At 42.6% G+C, this 23,400-nt stretch overlaps 1 protein-coding gene across 2 annotated transcripts; it reads left to right on the top strand.

The window, feature by feature from the left end:
• The first annotated feature begins 256 nt into the window (after positions 1–256).
• ADAT1 (adenosine deaminase tRNA specific 1) lies at positions 257–21,459 on the top strand. Of its 2 annotated transcripts, XM_037816467.1 has the most exons (10): positions 257–293; positions 2,444–2,634; positions 2,868–2,936; positions 3,943–3,997; positions 4,467–4,597; positions 8,864–9,482; positions 11,231–11,376; positions 11,873–11,972; positions 18,853–18,939; positions 21,040–21,459. In XM_037816467.1, exons 2-10 carry the CDS (start codon positions 2,466–2,468, stop codon positions 21,170–21,172), a joined length of 1,509 nt encoding a protein of 502 aa, XP_037672395.1. In that variant the 5' UTR covers positions 257–293; positions 2,444–2,465; the 3' UTR covers positions 21,173–21,459. The 2 variants fall into 2 exon arrangements, with proteins under 2 accessions (XP_037672395.1, XP_037672396.1); XM_037816468.1 differs by lacking the exons at positions 257–293; positions 21,040–21,459 and adding an exon at positions 19,295–19,553 and having other exon boundaries at positions 2,231–2,634.
• The last annotated feature ends 1,941 nt before the right edge of the window (positions 21,460–23,400 follow it).

Genomic DNA, 23,400 nt, shown 5'->3' with positions numbered 1-23,400 from the left:
TTGAATTATATTTCTATCGAACCCATGTCTTACAGAGACCTTGCTTCCTGTCCAGCCACAGGGCTGGAAGCTTCCATCAGCCAGTTTCACCTGCGTACCAAAGACAGCCGAAAACTGCGCGGCGTTAAACCCCAGCGCAACTGCCCTGGCGCCTACCCCTGAAGAACTACAAAGGCCAGGGTGCACTGCGCGCCAATGGGGGCGGAGCCCAGGAATGGCTGCTGCTTTGTGGCGTCACTTCCGCCACGCAGGGCTGGTCCTGTTTGCTTCCTCCGAGGGCGCGCGTTGTGGAGGTGGGAGGGGGACGCCCGCGAAGTGGTGGGGCTGTGTTCCGTGGGGCCGCGGGCTGCTTGGTTAGGTGTTTCCTGTCAGTCTTTGCTGGGCCTGTTTTGTGTGGGGAAACTCGTGTCACATGGGAGACTGCCGCATGCAGAGCTCTTGCTGCGGGGCAGCGCGGGCGGTGTTGCCTCGCAGCATCCCCCATAACCCAGTGATGCGGGTGTTCACGTTGTCTGTACTTCACGGGCAGAGCTTCACGGGGTCCCGGGCAGGCCTCGAGCTGGCTGAGAAGGGGCCCTGCTTCAGGGGGGATTTGGGAGGGGGGCCTGGAAGAAGTGGGCTCCTCTCCTCCGAGCACCGCTACAGCCTTTCTGTCCCAAACCCTCGACCAGCCTTAATTTGTCGCTGAATAGGAAGTGGGTTCTTCAGCTTGTTGCAACTGTTATAAGATGGTGTCTTGCGGGCAAAGCAGTGCCTGTGTAACTGCCCTACTGTTTGAATGAAGAAGTTACTCGAGATGTATAAGGAAGTGTAGGTTTGAATCATAATAGGCCCAGTGTAACAAAACATTAACTTCAACTGCTATGAATGCACATTCACACTAACTGAATGAGGGTCATGTATTTCTGGGCTGCTTCGTTTTAGGAAGTTAACGTTTCATCTGGCAAGTTGTGCCTTTCTTGGCTAGTGTAGTTTGTAGTGTTTTTAAGTCAGTATTTATGTTAGTTCTTGCCAGGTTTAAAAAAAAAAAATCGCTGTGGTCTGATTTACCTTTTACTGCAATAACAGGCTTGCACAAGGCAATTCAGGGAGTTCATTGTAGAAATGTCAGGCTTCAAAAACTGTTGCATTAAGACTCAAGCAACTTATAGATATCCCTTTTTACTCAAAGCCACTTTTTTTTTTTTTTTTTTTTTTTTTTTTACAGTGCTTAACTGTGTCCATCCCTATATGAGCCCATCTACTAAGACGCTTATCATACAGTTGGGTCCAAATGGGGTCAGGATGAATCTAATGAGCATAAAACCAAGAATGGGGAACATTTGCAGCAAAGTATCCTAGGCCTTTTCCAAGCCTGATCTGCTTAATCTTTTTTCATTAATAGGCTTGTGACTATTACAGTCCTGCCACCTCCACATGTCACACAAAGCAAATTACCAGGAAAATTGTCAAAATTTTTTATAATAATCATCATAATTGATGTTAATTATGCTCAACACTGTAGTAGTTCCCTTTCTTAGAAATTTTATTATGGTAACATAAAAAATCATTTTTAAGTGTACGCAATTGCTTTTTTTTTAATTAGAGCAATTGTAAGTTTACAGAAAAATCTTGCAGAAAGTACAGAGATTCCATTAACCCTCCCCCACACACACACATTCAATTGCTTTTTATAAATATTACTTAATCCTCACGATAACCCCACTGGGTTAGACACTGTTGTTATTTCTGTTTTAACAGAGGAGCCAGAGAGAGGTTAAGTAGTTTACCCAATATCGCACAGTTAATTTGTGGTAAGGAGAGATTAGAACCTAGAAAAGGTTCCTCTAAAGCCCACACTCTTAAACACAACTCCTGGGAGGAAAGGAAAGCTTGACTGGTGAGAAATCACACAAGTCTCTCTGGCCCTGTTACTTCTCCCATCTGCTTCATAAAATGTTATAGGAGAAAACAACAAAACTGTTGCTTTTCTGATTGGGGCAGCGGAGGGCAGATTCAGTGGAGATTTACGAGAGGGAGGTTGTGAACCCCTGTGCTTTAGGGGAAAGAAGAGAAAAATAAAATGCTTTGAAAAGATGATGACAAGGGAGAACATCTAGCCAGAAAGATAAACTTTGTATGGTTAGGGGCTGCCCAAAGAAAGCTAAGAATCTGGTATTCACATTCATTAGAAACATGTCAAATATCCAAGATTTAGAAGAAAAACAAAGCTTGAAGAATAGGTATATCTTCTGGGGTTGGTGATATTTGGTTTTATCTTTGATGTCTTATTAAAGGTGAAAAGGGAGCAGGGAGATAATAGGAGAAAATGACCTGTAGATGTCCAACGAGAAGACCTACACCATCAACACAGTTGAGCTACATTTGAAAGCCCTGGTGCAAGGTTATAGCCTCTTGTATTGTTTCCTTCTCTGCACTTCTCATCATTGTAATTTTCAATCAGGGCCTCAGTACCAGCTCAGACCATGTGGGCCGTGGATGAGATTGCTCAGCTGTGTTATCAGCACTATGAAATCAGGCTACCCAAGCAGGGGAAGCCAGAGCCAAACCGAGAGTGGACATTACTTGCAGCCATAGTGAAGATACAATCTATCGCTGACCAGGCCTGCAACTCCTCTGACAAACCCGTGCGAGGTGAGGCCTCTTTTTGGAACTCTCCCTCTCCCTGTCAGAGATGGTAGTGGGCAGGGTGTAAAACAATGGTGTTGGATAGGTTCCGCCTGCCCCCTCCTCTCCACCAAGCGGTCACAGTACTTCTGGTAGCAGAAATCTTCTGGAGGAATGTACAGACTTTTTAAACCTGAGGTCTGGGGGCTATTCAGAAAGACCCTGGGTGTTCATTTAACAATTTGTTTTTTTCCCTTCAGTGACAAAGGAAGTCGTCTCAATGGGAACGGGAACGAAATGCATAGGCCAGTCCAAAATGAGGAAGAGCGGTAAGCATGGATGGGAGTCTGAGAAAAGCCTGTGGTAGCTTCTGGAAAAGCTTTGCAAACTAGTGGTCATGTTGACCCTCCTCTTCTCAGTTGAGGTGACTTACCTTTTGGTTCCCACTGATTATTGCTCTAGTTGGAAGGACAGAACCTATTTAAAGAACAGAAATCAACCTTAAGAACGAAGGCCACCAGGAGCATGTTTTTTGAGTGAAAAAGCTAGCCACAGAGGTTTCTGGGCTTAGCTATTCCATGTTATGACTAGAAGGCTTTGGGGCTTCAAAATAGAAGGTAGAAGATGCAGCTTGAGTGGCTCCTGAAGCCCCAGAGTGCAATCTTGAATTAAATAGGGCTCGTGGCACCAACAAGAATATGGAAATTCCCTTAGTGATCTTGGATTTTCACCTTCTGCTTCCAGTTAGTTTCCTCCTTGACTTTGGTGCCCCATTCTCCTGGCCTTGCCCCTGTATATGAGGAAACTATTCAAGGACCACTAGAGATTGAATTCGATGGAATTCTATCACCTTGAGCACAAGTATGATACCAGAGTATGAAAGATCTGGACCCGTGTCTTCCTGCTAAAGCGTTCCCTACAAATCAGTCGTTCTCAACTGGGGCAGTTTTGACCCCCAGAGGACATTTGACAATTTGACACTGTCAGGAGACATTTTTGGTTGTCGCATCTGGTGTGTATCTGTTGAGGGGGGGTGCGGGGGTCATACTGCTGGTGTCTAGTGGGTAGAGGCCAGGGATGCTGCTCAACATCCTACAATGCACAGGGTAACCCCCTGCAACAAAGAATTATCCAATCCAAAATGTCAGTGGTGCTGACTTGAGAAGCCCTGCTGTAAATATATTGCCATTGGTGACTATGATACCTGCTGGCCAAAGTCCTCCAGGAGTAGCATGGTGCTCCCAGGTGCTGTGGGAGACTGCTGTGTTCTGCTTCTAGGAACCAAGGCCACCCAGGTTCCATGTGTCTTCACCTAGTGTCCTATCTTTGCCACAGGAGACATCCTCAACGACAGCCATGCTGAGGTCATAGCCAGGAGAAGTTTCCAAAGGTAAAACTGCATCCCCAGAGATTCTAATTCAGTAGGTCTGGGATAAGGGCCCCAGAATGTGCATTTCTAACAAGCTCCCAGGTGATACTGGCTATGTGAGTCTGCGACCACACTCTGAGTAGCACTAGTCCACCCTAGTGCTTCTCAAACTTTGGAATCGCCTGGAAGTCTCTGGAAGTCTTGTAAAACCCAGATTGCTGGGCCCACCCCTAGAGATTCTGAATAAGGAGGTCCGGGTGGAGCCTGAGCAGTTGTAACAGACTCCCAGGGGACACTGATGCTGCTATTCCAGGGACCACACTTTGAAAATCACTGGTCTAGTTTATTCATGCTATTCCAAATTACCACCACTACTACCAGTCCCACTGGAGTGTAATAACTCTTCCCTTCTCCCTTGGCAATCTCCCTACCAATGTCTTCCCCGTCACTACAAGGATTGGTTGTTCATTGACATCTCACCACCCATTAGGTATCTTCTCCATCAACTCCAGTTGGCAGTCTCACCGAAAGAGGATAGCATCTTTGTCCCAGGAACTCAAAGAGGACTGTGGAAACTCAAACCAGACCTCTTTTTTGTGTTTTTCTCCAGCCATACACCCTGTAAGTATATTCCAGCCTATGGATTAATGATACATAATCTATTTTCTTTTGTTTGTCTTATCCATAAATATGTTTCTCCAAAAAAAGCACTTCTGGCTTAAGTCTAGCTACAACCAGTAACAATACCTTTTTGTGGACGGTTTGGCCAGTATACCTAATCACGTCTCCAGTAAGGGAAAGGAAGGTGGAGGAGTGGGAGCAGGAAGTTCGTCACATTCATCCTATTCACAGAATCAGAATTGGGAAGCTTAAGGCTGCAACCCCGCAATGTCTGAAACCAGCCAGGGGCTTAGAAGTCCAAAGCCCTGAGTTCTACTCTGGTAACTCATCCTGACATTCGTTTGATTCATTGAATCATTGAACAAATATTTTCTACTCTTTCTGGCACAATACCACATACTGGGTATATGGCAGTAAACAAGACCAGCACAGCGCCTAGGGTCCTTCAGGGAGTGTAGACCGTCATGGCCAGTCAGGGTAATTTGATGAGTTATAAGGAAATGTGCAGGTGCTGCAGTTGCATAGGTAGAAAGACCAGAGCCAACCTATAGGGTCATTCCTATCCTCTATTTTTCTGTCTTGAGAATTGAGAGTAATTCCTGCCTTTTATGACTTCAGCTCAGGAATGGCAGTAAAATTTCTTCACTCCCCAAATTTTAAAATAAGGATAGATGATTGTCCTCCAAGTATTAAACTTTAAAAATAACACATGCAATTAGGACAGAAATATGTAATCACTATAAAGAAACAATAGCTGTCAAGACTTGATCAAAACTCAAATTAAAAGTATTGATATAGTGGAAGAAACAATGAGTCTATCGGAAAAGAGTTGGTTAGGAGTCAAAGACTGATGAAATGACAAACAGAGGTCATCAGGGCTCATCTGTGCTGTTTTTAGAGGTGGGTGCCCTGGTCCAAGAACCAAAGGATGTTTCCTAACTCAGTGCCTCTCTAACTATAATGTGCATAAGAATCACCCAGGGATCCTGTTAAAATGCAGAATCAGTTTCAGTAGGGTGGGGTGGGGCCTGAGAGTCTCCATTTCTGACTTTCCATGTGATTAACTACAATGAGGAGTCCTGGCTGGTCCCAAGGGCAGGCATATCCTGATGATGGAGACAGCTGCCTCCAGGGATCCCAGCTAGCCTGGTGGCCTAATACAGCTACATAAATCATTGCCCACAGGCCAGTTCCTGGTCCATGGCAAAATGAGAAGAATAAGGACTGTGTCGTGAGTTTTTACAAAAGCTAATTGCTTTCAATTTAAAAATTGAGGTTTTTATCTAAACCTCTCCCCCATTTTTTTTTTGAAATGATGATAATTGGGATTTTCAAAGATCTTTCTCAATGGAGTGTTTTCATTTCTTTGATTGCTCAAGCAAATACCCATGCAATGGTTCAGCTTAGCCAAAGGGAATTTATTCACTCATGGTTCAAGGCTGGGGAAAAAGTCCAAATCAAGGCCTCGTCAGAGGCGATGCTTTCTTCCTGAAGACTGTGGTGTTCTGGCACTGCCTGCCTGCAACCCTTGGTCCTTAGCTTGTCACATGGCATGGCACATGGTGGCATCTCCCCTCCTGTTTCTTCCGAGTTCCCTTGATGTTCAGCTTTTTACTTCCTGTGGCTTTTTTTTCTGTCTGTCTGAATTTCACTCCTCTTATAAAGGACTCCACTAGTAGGATTAAGGCCCATTCTGATTGAGGTTGGCCTCACCTTTTTTTTTCTTAACAGTTTTATTCATACACCATACAGTCCATCCTAAGTGTACAGTCAGTGGCTCTTGGTATAATCACATTATTATACATTCACCGCAACAGTCAGTATGAGAACATTCTCATTTCTTCTGAAGAAAAAAATCCCCTACCCCTTATGTCTCCCTATTATTGACATTTAGCTTTGGTATAGTGCCTCTGTTAGAATTAATGAAAGAATATTACAATGATACTCTTAACTATAGATCTTGGTCTACCTTAATTCTTTTTTTCCCATATAACACCTTATTTACACCTTGTAATAGTGATGTATGTTTGTTGTAGTTCATGTAAGAACCTTCTTATATTTATACAATTAACCACCATCGTTGCCACTCCAGGTTTTGCTAAGTTATACAGTCCCAGTTTTTGTCCTCTAGCTTTCCTTCTGGTGACATACAAGACTCAAGCCTTCCTCTTTCAACTATAGTCACACTCTGCTTTGTTAATTACTCTTACAGTATTGGCCTACCATCACACAGTATTGTGCTGGTCATTTCCAAACCTTTACAATGAACCCTTGAACATTCTGTACTCCTTAATCATCAATTGCCCAATTTCTGCCCACTTTCTATCTCCTGATAACCTATGCTCTCAAATTTAATTCTCAGAGTTTGCTCATTATAGTAGGTTCATATTAGTGAGACCATACAATACTCGTCCTTTGGTTTCTGGCTTATTTTGCTCAACATAATGTTCTCAAGGTTCATTTATCTTGTTGCATGCTTCACGACTTCATTCCCTTCTGCAGCTGCACAATATTCCATCATATGTATACACCACAGTTTGCCCCTCCATTTATCAATCGATGGACCCTTGGGCCACCTCCATCCTTTGGAATAGTGCCGCCATAAACAGCCATAAACGTCAGTGTGCAAATATCTATTTGTGTCCCTACTTCCAGTTCTTCCGAGTATATACCTAGTAATGGGATGGTAACAGGATTATGGGATCGTATGGCAGACCCTATATTCAGCTTCCTGGGGCCTCACCTTCTTAACTGAAGTAAACTCATCGAAAGGTCCTACTGAAAATGAGTCCAAACCCACAGGAATGGGTTAAATTTAAGAGCATGTTTTTCTGGGATACATTCAGCTTCAAACCACCACATGGAATAAAAAGCTGTCGACCCTATGTTGACCTTAAAATCTTCTGGCAGTTTTACTGCTCTGTGAAATCAAAATCTGGGAACCTCTGATCTAACTCCCGTTGCTCTTGGATAAACTTTTAAAGTGTGACATCCTTCATGGTTTGCCTGCAGGAAGATAGAGCACTACCTAGAAAATGTGACTATCTGGCTCCCTTGGTATTTATTTGTAATGACCAATTCATTAATTGGTGCCTGGGTCAGTGCCGTCAGACTCTTACTTGTAGGTTTTATTAGCATGAAAACTCAGACATCTTGTCAAGGTCAAACCTCCAAACCTGCAGACTAAGAGGTGTACCCAGTGAAGTCTCCAAAGAAGGGGTCACCTTGTGAGGTCTCTGGAAGTCTGCCAGCTGGCCTCCCTGGCAACGTTCCCACTTCTATATTGTTCATCTCTCCAACTCTTGTAAAGCAACACACTAGGTTTCTGTTTGAAGAAGTAGCTAGCTCTCTTCTCAAGGGAAAGTAATGCTTGTCACTGAGTGCTTGTTTCCTTTGGTTCCCTGTAAGCACAGAGCAGGTCAGAAATCTCTAAACCATGGTCAGGTACACTTGGGAAATACCGGTTGTGCAATTTACCACAGGACTTCAGTCTTTACTGAGAGGGTATGTATCACAAATCTCCAAGATGTGGATATTGCGAGCAGTGTTTGCCAAACTCATTTAGCCATGGAATAAACACCCAATTTTGTTTTCCAAGGCATCTTACAGAATTGAATTCTACAAATTCATCTGGGGAAATCTTAATATAAATCAATGGTTCACAGACAGGGGCAGTTTTGCCACCCAGGGAACATTTAGCTATATCTGGAGACATTTCTGATTGTGTAGGGGATGCTACTGGCATCTGGTGGGTGGAGGCTGGGGATGCTGCTAAACATCCTTATAACATACAGGACAGCTCCCCCGAACCAAGAATTATCTGACCCAAAATGTCTATAGTGCAGAGATTGAGAAACCTGATCTAAACCAAAACTTCCTTGTGATAAGATTTATCTGGGATCCTTGTTAAAAAATTCCATTTCCCAGGCCTCTCTCCCCTAGAAATTCTAATTCACTGGGTCTAGGATTCACTGGGTCTTCAACAAGAGCCCTAGACAATTCTTAGGGAAATCTGAGTAGCTGCTGTAACTCATCTCAGATCAGCTGGGAGAATAGGATTCACCTTGACTTAAGGTAGTCATTCCCATACGCAAGCTGGAGAGCTTATTAAAACAGATTGCTGGGCCCCGCCTCCAGAGTCTCTGATTCAGTAGGTCTCCCGTGGGTCTCAAGAATTTATTTCTAACAAGTTCCCAAGAGATGGTGATGTGGCTGGACCAGGGACCTCACTTTGAGAACCACTGGTTTAAGAGGTTCCTTCTGCAGGTGGAGACGCCTCCATCATTCCAATGCTTGAGTTTGAAGATCAGCCTTGCTGTCCTGTCGGCAGAAATTGGATCAACATCCCTTCAGTAGAAGCCAGTGGTAACCTGGAACCTCATGAAAATAAAAGAAAATGTGAAGACCCTGACAGCCCTGTAACCAAAAAGATGAGGCTTGAGGTTGAAACTCCAGCCAGGAAAGTCACCAACAGTGCAACTCACCAGCAGAGTTTGGGAGAGCAGGAAAGTGGCCAAATCCCACCAAGTGTCAGGAGCGCTAATCTCACTGCAGAGGGGCAGCCTGCCATGACTGGAATGGCCCCTGGTGGTGCCAAAGTGGTAGACGTTTACAGAACTGGAGCCAAGGCTGTGCCTGGAGAAGCTGGAGACTCGGGGAAGCCTGGAGCTGCATATCACTGCGTGGGGCTGCTCCGAGTGAAGCCAGGCCGGGGAGACAGGACTTGCTCTATGTCCTGCAGTGACAAGTTGGCACGGTGGAATGTCCTCGGATGCCAAGGGGCACTGTTGGCACACTTCTTAGAAGAGCCCATCTACCTGTCGGCTGTGGTCATTGGGAAATGCCCCTACAACCAGGAAGCCATGCAGAGAGCACTGATTGGAAGGTGAGAGGGCAGGGTGGAGGCACATCCCACGGCAGGAAGGCAGGGCTCATCTGGAGCACTCTTTCTGGAGACACTTTGAGAGTTTATCCACATACCTGTCGATCCAGAAGTTTCACATCTAGGAATCTAGCTTAAAGAAATAAGAAAGAATTCAAAAATTTATCTTTGAGTATAGAAATTAAGAAAAAGGAAAAAGGAAACAGCAAAATGCTCAGCAGTCAAATAATTTTTGTTAAAAATATTATTGATGAATATTGATGGAAAGATAGTCATAATGTTTAAAAAGCAATTTAGAATATAAAATGAGCCCATTTGGTCTTAAAGTATGTATGCACATTAATAAAGTGTAGGAGGAGACACACCAGTATATTAGTGAATATCTCTGAGCTGTGGTATTAGTGATGGTTTTTTCTTCTTTATTATTATCCATATTTTCTAATTTTTCTACAGTGTACATATACTGCTGTTATAATTTTTTAAACCTTCAAATATTAGTTTTAATTTTTAAAAAGATCAAAGAGGAAGCATGACCACTCAAGCGAGGTCCCGTAAAGAGGGTGACAAAAACCCAGTTAGTGTTATATATAGTAAATGAGGGCAGGGCCGAGCCATGGCCAGCAGCGGCCACGCAAACACCTGCACCCAAAGCAGGCTTCAAAAAACTACCCCAGCATCTGGCCCAGCAGTTCCACTCCCAGGAACATACCTAAAATAAACGAAAACATACATCCACACAAAAACTTGTGTATTCATAGCAGTGTTATTCATAATAGCCAAAAAGTGAAACAACCCAAATGTGGTGTGTATATACACAATGGAATATTATTTGGAAATAAAAAGAAATGAAATACAGATACATGCTATAATTTGGTTAAACCTTGAAAGCATTATGTTAAGTGAAAGAAGCCAGTTGTAAAAGAACACATATTGTGTGATTACATTTATATTAAATGTGCCGAGTAGGCAAATCTGTAGAGACAGAACATAGATCCATGGTTGCCTAGAGCTGGAGAGGGGGCGTGGGAGGTGACTGCTAGTGGGTATGTGGTGTTGTTTTTGTGGTTCTTTTTGGGGGGGTGGTGGTGTAAATGTTCTAAATTTAGGTTGTGGTGCTAGTTGCACAACTTGGTGAATATACTAAAAACCATCCAATTATACACTGTAAATGGGTGAATTTTATGGTATGGGAATGATACCTCAATAAAGATGCTGAAAGGAAGGACAGGAGGGAGGAAGGAAGGAAAAGAAAGAGCAGCCCCAGGGACTGTACCCATTTCCCCTATTTTGGAACTCTTCTAGACCAGCATCATGCTGGCATCTAGTTTGTGTGAAAGATAACAAGAGAAAATAAAGCTTTTATTCTATAGGATAATTTTAATGTGTTTGAAGGATTCCCTAGGAAATGAGCACCAGAAAGTTGATATTTCTACTTAAGGTATTCAAATCTTTCAAAGCCTGTCTCGGGAAGTAAAGAGTTTGGTGTTACAGTCACTGAGGCGTGGTGACCAGTTCTTAGGCTTATCACTTCCGAGTGATGGGGAGATATCTTCCTCCCACCATAGGCTTCTCATGATCTAGATTCTATTCTGGTACACCCTCCTATACCCTAGCCCCCATGAAACAAACAAACCTCCTAAGGCCCTAACCTTGCCCTGTGTCTGGGGTTGGGGCGGTTGATGTGGCCCACATCCTAGAGACACTTTCTCTGAGCATGTGCCTAAACTGATTGCATTTGCCCTCACATTTAGGTGTCAGAATGTCTCAACTTTACCCAAAGGCTTTGGAGTTCAAGAGCTGAAAATACAGCAGTCAGATTTACTGTTTGAACAAAGCCGCTGTGCCGTGCAGGCGAAAAGGGCTGACAGCTCAGGCCGGCTCGTTCCTTGTGGGGCAGGTAAGTTACTCCTTGGAGTAACTTCCCCCATGACAGTGGAGTGGCCTGTGAAGGGCCACATCCTTCCAGCCTGGGCAGGCAGTTTCCCACACGAGTGGTCACCAGTATGGGTTTTGGGCCCACATGTATCAAGTTCCTGCTCTGTGTGGCCTCAGGCGTGTTACTTTGAGTATTTTAGCCTCTGTTTCTTCATCTTCTTTATCAGGATTATTAGGAGAATTAAATGAGAAATTATATTTCTTGCAATTATGGTGTGTCCAGTATAAAATAAGTGCTCAATGATTGTAGCTGCTATGATAATGATGATGAATCATGAACCACTTTACACTGTTGTACCCTGAGGCCAAGCATCAGAGTGGTAGTCATTTTCTCTGATTTCAAATTCAGCTCTCAAGGGTTTGCAGAGGCAGGGAACTATTTTTATCCAAACACTTCTGCCATTTACTTTATATAGAAAACTCAACAGTTTTAACCTCTGAATCTTATTTTTCCATAGCCATCAGCTGGAGTGCAGTTCCTGAACAACCACTGGATGTTACTGCCAATGGCTTTCCACAGGGAACAACAAAGAAAGGAGTCAAAAGCCTTCAGGCCAGGTACCACATGGTAGAGCGGGAGGAAACATTTACAGATCTGTTCTTAAAAAGCTGTCAAGCTGTATAGGACCAGTGGCTTCTTTTTTTTTTTAGTTTTATTTTGAAATAAATTCAAACTTACAGGAACAGTTGCAAAAACAATACAAACCCCATACACAGAACTCCAGCATACCCTGACCCCCTCCCCCGATATCCCGATCCACCAACTTTAACAGCCTGTCACTCCGCCATTTCCTTCTTTCCCTCCCTCCCTCCCTGTCATCCATCATCTATTGCTCTGTCTTCTGAACACATGAAAGCAAGCTGCACACATCCTTGAACAAACAATATAATTCACATATACATTTCCCATGAACAAGAACATTCTTTTATGCAATCCCATTAAGCGCAGCTAAGAAGTTCAAGAAATTCAACATTGATACAAAGCTTACATTCTATATTTCCTTTTTTTTTTTTTCTTATTTTCCATCCGTGTCCCTTTGAGCCTCCTTTCCTCCATCCTCAGATCCCATCCAGGATCATCCTTGGCGTTTAATTGTCATCTATTTAGACTGTCTTTTTTTTTTTTTTTTCCCAATTGTGGGAACATATATACAGCCTAAATCTTCTCATTCCAACCCCTCCCTAGCATTCCATCAGTGGGATTAATCACATTTAGAATGTTGCATTGCTATCACCTTCCCACCATCCATTACTAGAAATTTCCCTTCATCCCAATGAGAAACCCTACACTTGTTTCTTAACTCCCCATTGCCCCTTCCCCCACTTCTCATAACCCATACTCTACTTTTCATCTCTATGGTCATATTCTCTGATGCTTTCTTTGTGTTTACCGTGGGGCTTAAATTTAACCTCTTAAATCCATAACAATCTTGTTTTTCTTTGATACCAACTTAACTTCAATAGACACATAAACTATGTTCCTATACTCCTCCATTCCCCCACCTTTTTGTAGTTCTTGTCAAAAATTACATATTTTACATTGAGTTCAAAACCACTGATTTATCATAACAATTTATGTATTTTAGATCCTGTAGGAAGTAAATGGCGGAGTTACAAATCAAAAATACAGTAGTATTGGTAATAATATTTCCCATGCGATCTTAACTGGAAATCTTTATTTCTTCATGTAGTTTCAGTCAGTTGTTTAGTGTCCTGTCCTTTCAGCCTGCTCAGCTCCCTTTAGCATTTCTTATAGGACTGATCTACTGGTGATGAAGTCCCTCAGCTTTTGATTATCTGGGAATCTTTTCGTCTCCTCCTCATTTTTACCCTCCAGGTGTTTGTGAATTCTCCAAGTCTCTGATGGTTATTGACTTCTATTTGTATTCCCTTGTGGTCAGAGAATGTGCTTTCAACAAATTCGTTTGTTTTGTTTTTTTTTTTAATTTATTGAGGCTTGTTTTATGTCCCAGCATACGGTCCGTTCTGGAGAAATATCCATGATCACTAGAGAAGAATGTGTGTCCTGGTGACCTGGGATGTAATGTTCTATATATGTCTGTTAAATTTCTCTATATCTCTCTCTCCTTTCTTTGTTTCTCTGTCGGTAGGGCTCCCTTTAGTATCTGAAGTAGGGCAGGTCTTTTATTAGCAAAATCTCTCAGCATTTGTTTGTGAAAAATTTAAGCTCTCCCTGAAATTTGAAGGAGAGTTTTGCTGATAAAGTATTCTTGGTTGGAAATTTTTCTCTCTCAGAATTTTAAATATGTCATGCCAACTGCCTTCTCGCCTCCATGGTGGCCACTGAGTAGTCACTACTTACTTAGTCTTATGTTGTTTCCTTTGTACGTGATGAATTGCTTTTCTCTTGCTGCTTTCAGAACTTTCTCCTTCTCTTCAGTATTTGACAGTCTAATCAGAATATGTCTTGGTGTGGGTTTATTTGGATTTATTCTATTTGGAGTTCTCTGGGCATTTATGCTTTATGTATTTATATTGTATAGAAGGTTTGGGAAGTTTTCCCCAACAATTTCTTTGACTACTCTTTCTAGACCTTTAGCCTTCTCTTCCCCTTCTGGGACACCAATGAGTCTTAAATTTGGAAGTTTTATTTTATCTACCATATCCCTGAGATCCATTTCGATTTTTTCGATTTTTTTTATTTTTTTCTCCGTTCTTTCTTTTGTTCTTTCATTTTCCGTTCTGTGGTCCTTGAGGACACTGAGTCATTGTTCAGCTTCCTATAATCTTGTATTATGAGTATCCAGAGTCTTTTTAAATTTGACCAACAGTTTCTTTTATTCCCATAGGATCTTCTATTTTTTTATTTACTCTTGCAATTTCTTCTTTACGCTCTTCTAGGGTCTTCTTTATGTCTTTTATATCCTGTGCCATGCTCTTCTTTATGTCCATTATATCCTGTGCCGTGCTCTCGTTGTTTGTCTTTAGTTCTTCGATTAATTGCACCAAGTAATGTGTCTCTTCTGATCTTTTGATTTGGGTGTTTGGGTTTGGGTTCTCCATATCATCTGGTTTTTTCATATTCTTTAAGATTTTCTGTTGTTTTTGGCCTCTTGGCATTTGCTTTGCTTGATAGAGTTCTTTCAGGTTATAAAAAATACCAATCTCTAATTTTTCAGATCTACAGCTTGGTGGTGTACACTTTCTCTAACTAACCAGCAGATGGCATCCGCAAGTCACCTATTCCCCTCAAGTCAGTTCTCCCCAACTTTGTCTTTGTGGTGTGTGGGGGTCTGATTCTTGTGGGATTCAATTGGTGCACCAAGTTTGGGTGTGTTGTTGGTGCTGTCCGCCCTGAATGTGGGGCATGTGTCTGGGTGGTTAGGGAGGGAGGGCAGCTTTAATAATCAAACCTCCCAGTTGTTCCCGGAGATTTAAGGCTGTTGCAAGAGTCTAAGCCTTCATTCTAGTCTTGCCACAGATTGTCTCTGCCGCTGACCCACAAGTCCTTGGTATCGGTGTAGGGTCCCTGGGATTTCTGAGCGGGTCCCCCTTCTCAGCCGTGCTCTCGCAGGACCTCTGCTGAGGGAAGTCTATGCCACGTCACAAGTGCGCGCCGGCCCTTCAGGGAAGCCCTGGGCCGCCGAGCCATGCAGGGGCATTCCCAGCCTGATGTAAAGATGGTTGAATGGAACGTGTTAATTTCCCCCTTTCCACACAGCTCCGCCTTCCCAGCTCTGGGACAATTAGCCGTGGGTGCACTAAAGGCCACTGTCCACGGCTGATATTGTAGCGCGTGCGCGGTGCTGCGGGAAACACTCCCTGTCACACTGGGTTTCTTGGCGTGGCTCTGGGCTGTGGGTCCAGCCCAGGCAGGAGCGTCCCCAGCCTGCTGGGGAAATGGCTGCAAGGGCACTGTTTCTTTCTCCTTTGGCTCCTCTCTGCCCCCCTAGCCCTGAGACAATCAGCAGCGGGTGTGGGAGGGGGTACAGTCTGCTCCTGCCGTGCTTCACTGTGCGGTTTTCCCCGTCGTATCCGCAGCCACTCCCAGGTTTGTTTTTTTTTTAAAAGTCCGTCTCCAAAAGCCAACCCACAGTTTCCCCACACTGCAGCACGGCCACCAGGCTTTCAGCCAGCTCACTCACTCGTTTCAGAATGCAGACTCCCAGTTTCACCAAATGCACGGTCCCTGTGGATTTAGCAGACCTTGTCTGGCTGGTGTCTTCTAAACCAGGAATATGGCATATATCTCGCTGGAACTGGTGTTCTGGGTCACTTTCTGGCTTTCATCTAGTATTTTTCACGGAGGTGTTTTTTTGCCCTGTCTCACCTAGCCACCATCTTAGGTTCCTCCGACCAGTGGCTTCTTACAGTGAGACTGGAGGCCTTGGCATTCTACTGCTGTGTTGGTGGTGAATAGAATCCAATGGAGCTCCTTCCAGTGAGGTTTAAGTGAGGTAATTCTTTAATGAACCTTGAACTGATCCGATTTCCAGGTTACAGATCATGGCACAGCTGATTACTAAGGCTTCTTGTTCTTGTGAATGAAATGCCTCGACATACTTCATTAATGCTCTGGAATAATTTAGTAAAATGTTCTCTGATATTTGCAGTGGAAGGCACCTATAAGATGAAAGCAAAAAATCTCACAGGCTCACCTACCAGTATTTCAAAGTGAAACACAAGCATTGTGGGCAAGACATGCGTTTGTTTTTTTCACATTCTCCTTTTGATGGTCCTCTTTTTCTGATTCTCAGTGATAAGGGCTGTGAAAATGGTGACTTTCTAGATGCCCTGAACAGTGAAGTGTCTGGTCCTGTTAACAATGTTGAGATGAGGAGTCCCAAGTCTTGAGATGAGTTCTTTGATTCCAGCTGTTGCAGAATTTATCAGCTGGGCGTCCTTTTATCTATCTGGAAACATACATTCAACAAGATGGAAACCATGTTTGCTTTCGTCTGGATAAAATCAACCTAGATATAGTATTGGTTGTTCAAAAAAATAAAGCAACCCTAAATCTTCCCTTTTTGAGGATCATGGACTCCTGGCTTTTCCCATACCTAATATATTTCTGTTAGCTAGAAGCCTTCTCTCTGTCAGTTTTTATGTTTACCTCTGCCAGGGGGGCCTATTTCTTTGTCCTAAAAGTGTCACCCAAGCAACAAGATGTTCCAGAACCATCTTGTCCCTACTCTAAGATATGGAATCAGCTCTCTTCAAAGAATCATGTAGGAAGGGTACATATTAGATTGTTCCTTGTACATCCTGCTGTGTTAGGTTAACGTAGCTACTGCCTCAATGAATGAGCCAGGAAAAATATTTTTTTAAAAGCTGAAGATCTTGAGTAAAAAGTAATTTTGCTAAGTTGATATAGAGTGTTTGAAGTAAAAAAAATTTAAGAAAAAAAAGTAATTTCTTATTTTATCATTAATACCAATAATCAAATAACAAAATGGTATTAATACTAACAATAAAACCACTAGATGAATAACAGATTTAGCATTACAGTTGCCTTTGGTGACCATCTTTTGAATATATTAAACAGATTATTTTGTTCTTGAGAAATCATTCTCAGTTCTGATGCAGCTATATAAACGTTTGCCCAATATTTAGTTCTGTGATTTAGATTCATTCCAGTTCAAGGGGATTGGTATTTCAAACTGACAGTTCTTACTTGGTGGCAGCTTTAGCTACAAGCTCTTTTTAGTATCTTTAGTTTTGGTGAGTAAATGAACTCAGCTCTATTCAGGCCTCTATTAATTGGGTGGGAAAAACATGATCAGTTTAAGCTACAGGTTTCATTAATCTAACATCTTTCTGGTCCACCTGCAATGACCCATTGCAGGATTCTAGGTTTGTTCCTGCTGGACAAACTCATTTTCTAGTCTTTATAAGAACAGAAATTATAGTAATTTTATTAGAATGTACATGTTTTAAGTGAACCCTTCTGCCAAATCAAAGGACCATGTATCTGTGTGGGTCTGTTTCTGGGTGTTCTGTTCTGCTCCATTGATCTGTTTGTCTATCTCTGCACCAAAACCACACTCTTAATAACCACAGCTCTATAATAAGATGATAGCTGGTAGGGAAAGTCTCCTACCTTGCTTTACAAGAGTGTCTTGGCTGTTCCTGAACCTTTGAGTGTAGAGATCAATTTGAGGAGAATGCCTGTCTTACAATAGTGTCTTCTAAACCAGGAGTGTGGTGTGTATCTCTCTATAACACTGGTGTCAAAATCGGCAATGTCGACCCAAATTCATAACTAGTAGTTTTGAGGGTTCACTTATTTAGGTCTTCTTAAATATATTTCCATAATGCTTTATAATTTCCTTCATATCCATTAGATTTAGTTATCTATTGCTATATAACAAATCCTCCTAAACCTAGTGGCTTAAAACAACAGTAAGCATTTATCATCTTGCACAGTTTCCGTTGGTCGAGAATTTGGGAGCAGCTTAGCTGGGTAATTCTGGCTCAGGGTCTGTCGTGAGGCTTCTAGTCCATTATGTCAGCTGGGGCTTCAGTCGTCCGAAGCCTCGACTGGGGCTGGAGGGTCCGACTCCAGGACGACCCATTCACGTGGCCAGCAGGTCAGTGCGGCTGGTGGCGAGAGGCCTCGGTTACTCACAGTGTGAACTTCCCCGGCTTCCAGAGGACTCATCCTCACAGCACAGTGGCCGGCTTCCCCCAGGGCCAGTGATCCGAGAGGACAAGGCAGAAGCCTCGGAAGTCACACTCTGTCTGCAATGCCCTATCGATCGTGCACGTCAGTGATGGAGACATGAACACAAACCAAGAGGCGAGAATCACTGGGGGCCATCGTGGAGGTTGGCTTCACAGATGTTATTTTAAGTAACTCCTTTTTATTTCATTTTCTGGTCAGGGCAGTTGCAACTAATCTTTTGCTTCTTCTGGTGGCAGTTAATTTTTATTTACATCAGTCTTGCTAACTTTCATTTTTCTACTAGTTTATTCAGGAATTCTTTTGGATTTCTTTATGTAGACTCTCTTGGGCAAATAGTGTTTCTTCTTCCCTGATCCTCATTCCTTTTATTTATTTATTTTTTCTAGTTGCTGTGCTGGTTCTAAAACTGCCAATATCATAGTCATCATTTAAGTCTCTGAAACAAAGCTTTCGATTTCTTGTAAACAGTATTACCCATAGGGGCCAGCTCCCTTGAAAAAAGGTAGCCAGAGATTTCCTGAGGCAAAATTTAGTAATTCCACTTCAGTCCTTAACCCATCTAAGCCTGTCACTTTGATGGTTCCACTGCTGGTGACACATCTTATGATAAGATTCATTTTCATACCTTGACCTTATAACACACCCAGGTCTAGATCTTCTTGCCAAGCACAGATGAGAACAGGGCCTCTGACACTTTCAAACCCAAGCACCATGGGGAGTGTGGTTTCTTTGGTAAGGGTTTGTTCATAGCAAAAACTTCATAAATCATCTTTCTTTTCTTTCCCTGAACAGATCCCGAATCAGCAAAGTGGAACTCTTTAGATCATTCCAGAAACTGCTAAGCATTATTTCAGAAGACAAATGGCCAGACTCCCTCAGGTGAAACCTTATTACTATTTTGCTCTTGATCTGTTTTTTGGTATTTAGGAAGACTTCTGTTTTGATTCTGGCTTATGAATGGCAGGAAGCTTTAGCAGGAGTGGTGGTTCAGTGTCCAGTGGGCACCTATTATTGACCACATGCTCTTGTGTTCCCACAGCCCTACTTGCAGATATGTACATGACCTGTAAGTTTGGGGTACAAGGAGGTCATAAGAGACTAAGGGTAGAATTGGGGCTTGGCCCACTCTGGGGCCTCCTTTTATTCTACCACTCAGTAGAAAGCTTTGTGGAAATGTGAGGGCTTGGAGAGTAATATATTCTGCTAGGAACATTCCTCTCTTTCTTTTGTCCAGATTGGTGGTTGTGAACTGCAGCTCCATGATTTAAATCGCTCTCCAAACAACAGGAATGTAGGGACCTATATAACTCCTGTAAAACCTTTAGGAACAAGTGGTTGGGAAGCTGGAGAGGCTGGCCACTTGTTACCACCATCACGCCTATTGAAGTCAGTATTGATGCCATCCCGGCTTCTGTAGTGAGTTTGCTTTTTTCTTGTCTAGAAAACTGAATCAAATGAACTGGATGGGTTTCCATACATTCTGTGTGTCAAATAAAAACAAATCCAGACTTAGGTAAGAAGAGACTTTATTCAAAAGAATTATAGCAGTAAGGGAAGGGGGGTTGTTGCAATGGGGGAGAAGGACACTCCAACAATAAGATTTGCAAGCACCTCAAAGGTCAGGCGGAAAGGGGTTTTCTTTTAGAGAGAAGGTAAACCAGGCAAGAGCAAACCCCATGTGGAGGAGGGGGGTGAACAGGTGTCCTTTCAGACTGCAGAGCCCAAAATGTCTTTCCTTGAGAAGGGGTTGTTCCACTTTTCCAGTGCTGGCTCAGGCTGAGGGTGGGCCACAGTCCAGGGGCCGAGAGGAAGGGGAGAACGTAACTAAAGTTTGGTCAAGCCAAGGTAGCAGATATTTGGTCAATGTCTTACAAACACAGCTAATCATTTATGAGGCAAAAAATGGAAATTTGGAAGGTCTGTGCCGGGCCTTGTCCTGGATAAACCAGGTGGCTTCCATGAGTCTCATCTAAGTCACATGGGAAGGGTGGTTCTTTACAGTAAGCTGTTTCCTGGAACACAAAAGGGCAGAGGGGGTGCAGGAGGGTCATTTCTTTACCTTTCACTGTTTTCTAGGAGCACAGGGCTCAGGTAAGTCTAACACTATCCATTGTCATGTGTATGGTCCCTACCCTATAACCAAAGAAAAGCTGTAGGAAATTGATCAAATGACTGACATCAGTGTTTACTACAAGTAGCAACCTTTTTTAGTGCTGAGAGGAGTAAGAAATAATTTGGACTTCCTCAGAGGAGGAGGAACTAGAAGCAAAAAAGGAGAAGCAGGATGAAATTGAATCACTAAGATGTGAGCCTCAGATTATTCAACTATAAAATGGGGATAGTTACAGTAACCTTGCTGCAAGATAGCTGAAATTAAATGGAATATTACATATAAAGCACTTACCACAGGGCCTTGTTTATAGTAGGCTTTTGATAACAAGTAGCTGCTATTTTTATTTAATAAATAACAGTTTCATGGCTGAGATGTGAGTGCTGAAGGAGAAAATCTTTTAACTGATATAAGTATTACAAATATTACTCATTCTGTCAGCTTTTCCTTGACAAAGACGGCTTAAGGGATTTGGAAGATGGAAAGAGACAGTACATATGAGAGTAATGTATATAATATGGAAAGTGCTTTGGTTTGTTAGAGAAAAAGGCAGCTGAGAAGTTTCTATGGCTAGGTTGTCTGGTGGAAACTGTAGGCCCTTAGAAAACTTTCAGTAGATACAGTTACTCTTTTATCTGATTAAGTCTGGACAGAATAGCATTCTGTCCATCCTTGCCTGTTTTAATCAATACTGCTCTCCATGAATTCCCCGCAGAGGAGGTGAGTTGCTCTAGGAGAACATACCCAAATCCTTTTGTTCCTCAGTCTCTTGTTGGAAATCTGTCCCATTGATGACTCAGGCATCCTGTTGGCCGTGGTGATGAGCTGTTCACTGAGAACCTGTGTGCTTGTTGATATGTGTGCATTAGGGTGCGGAAGCTGGAGACGTACCAGGAGCACAAGGAGGCTGCCTCTGCTTACCAGGAAGCCTGGAGCACTCTCCGGAGACAGGCATTTGGATCTTGGATTAGAAACCCACCAGATTATCATCAGTTTAAATGAGAAGGAAAAGCTTGCAAAGAATTTTCCAATAGCAGGGTGTTTTTCGTACAAAACTGCATTCTTCCTTCTGGTGGCTGAGCCAGAAAAAAAAAAGCCTTCTCCCAGGGCACCGTGTATCTTTTGTGATACGTGGGTAGAATTCCAGAGCATCAAGCATTCTTTACTTGATTGAAGTAGCTCTCTGCTAACAGGCATCTCACTAATGACCATGGTGTCTGCCATAAGTTGTGTTTCATTGCTTCTCTAAAATATAAAGTAAGAATTTGGAGTGTGAAGCTTTAAAAGTACTCTGCAGCATTCCATTTCATGTGCTCCTCTGTTGATTCAGCAAGTATTTATTAATGGTGTTTGAGTCTGGCATAGTGGACATATATATTGTATACTAAACTTTTCTTCCTTTGGAAAGTGTTTTGGATTGAATTATGTCCCCCCAAAAGATATGTTGAAGTCCTAATCCCAGTACCTCAGAATGTGACCTTATTTGGAAATAGGGTCACTACAGATGGAATTAAGCAAGTTGAAATAAGATCATACAGGATTAGGGTGAACCCTAATCTAACATGACTGCTGTCCTTATAAGAAGAGGAAATCTGGACACAGAGAGACAAGGGGAGAATGTCATTGACAACTGAGAGTGCCATGGTGTCACAGCCCAAGAGGACTTTTGTAGCCAAAGGACTAAAGAAAGTACCGGACACGTTCTGAAACATGAGCTTTTATTATAGGGCTTACCTACAGGGTAGGGTAGTCGAGTCACATTGCCCTGAAATCAGGAGCTTCTCTGAATGGATTCAGGAGCTGCTCTGAATGGCGGCGTGTTCAGAGCACAACGTGGAAATAGTCCGCACTTTGGCAGGGCGAATAAGCTGGTTATAAGGGCTCGACATTCCAGTGGGTATGAGAGAATAAGGTGGGTTTGCAAGGTAGGGAGGGATTGATTGTAATCAAGAGGGAGGAGGGGAGAATTATAGAGATAACAGTATCTCAGGGAGTCTCAGGGAGGAGGTAGTTTCAGGTATAGATTACAGTTAGCACCTGATATTACAAGGAGAATAGGTCAAACCTCAGCTGTCCTAGGTCAAGCAAACTGCTGTGTGCAGTCTTCAAGACACTTGGGGGCTGGGGCTCCCACATTCCGTCCCCATGCAGTGATTTGCATTGACCATAGGACTGACATTGCATCCATAATTCACAACAATACAGTGAACAGCAGAGTACAAGTAAACCAGTACGTATGGACAATAATCCTATTAACAAGTGGCACCATGGCCAAGTTAAGGAATTAAACCATTTGGACAAAGGATTATCAGATAAATGTTCAATATTTTGTATATGATCTTGCATGTGATCAAGAGCTGGTGTTACATTTTGTGAATGTTATCAGGTACATATACACAACATTGAATATTAATTAAAGCACAGGTACACCTGGGGCTAAAATAGCTAAAGGATAAAACTACCAGACAGTCTGCTTTATTCTATATCTAGTTGTTGTTATTTTTTTTTACCATTTCCTAACTTTGTCCACAGAAATAAATTTCCCTTTCTGCAAACTTTCTGCAATTTTCTGTATCCATCCAGGTTTCTGTCCTACATTTTCTCTTTTCCATTCTGAAACAACTAGTTATTTAGGACAAAACTACTTTCCTTTTCCTTTTCATACAAAACATCCTTTACACCTCTTATACTTAAGTTACCAAAATAATTTTGGAAACTGTTTTCAAGCAGACATTCTACAACATACAATTACCACTAAAATTAAAACTGGTTAGAATAATGCTAAATACTTAAAACACTTTAGTTAATGCATTATTGAAACATTAATATACTTTTTTAACAAGAATTAATAGCACATGTAGGAACAATATACAAGCTGAGTTTTCATTAATGGATAGAAGAGTTCCAGGTGAGGGAGTTTTTAAATGCCATATTTTCTTCCCCTACGGGGAGCCCTTCGGGGTCAGATCTACAGTTAGTTTGGGGTTGCAAAGTTATACAGTTCCCTGGCAGGTGGGGATCCCAAATAACCTTTGCATAATACCCCATGGGCTTAGGATTCTCAGTCAGTTTGGCTGCATGGGTCAGAACCAGAGCCAATTTTCCCCAATTTCTAGTGTTTGTGGCACAGGCAAGAGCAGATTATTATCACTGCCTCGCTGTGGTTTGAGGACAGCTGGCCCCTTATTTGAATTCGTAAGGCCTGCATGGGCCCTGTAGAATATCTATAT

Source organism: Choloepus didactylus, chromosome 22 (assembly GCF_015220235.1).
Source record: "Choloepus didactylus isolate mChoDid1 chromosome 22, mChoDid1.pri, whole genome shotgun sequence".
Taxonomy (NCBI): Eukaryota; Metazoa; Chordata; class Mammalia; order Pilosa; family Megalonychidae; genus Choloepus; species Choloepus didactylus.
Note: the sequence above shows the minus strand (reverse complement) of the source record. Positions and strands in the feature narration are given on the sequence as shown.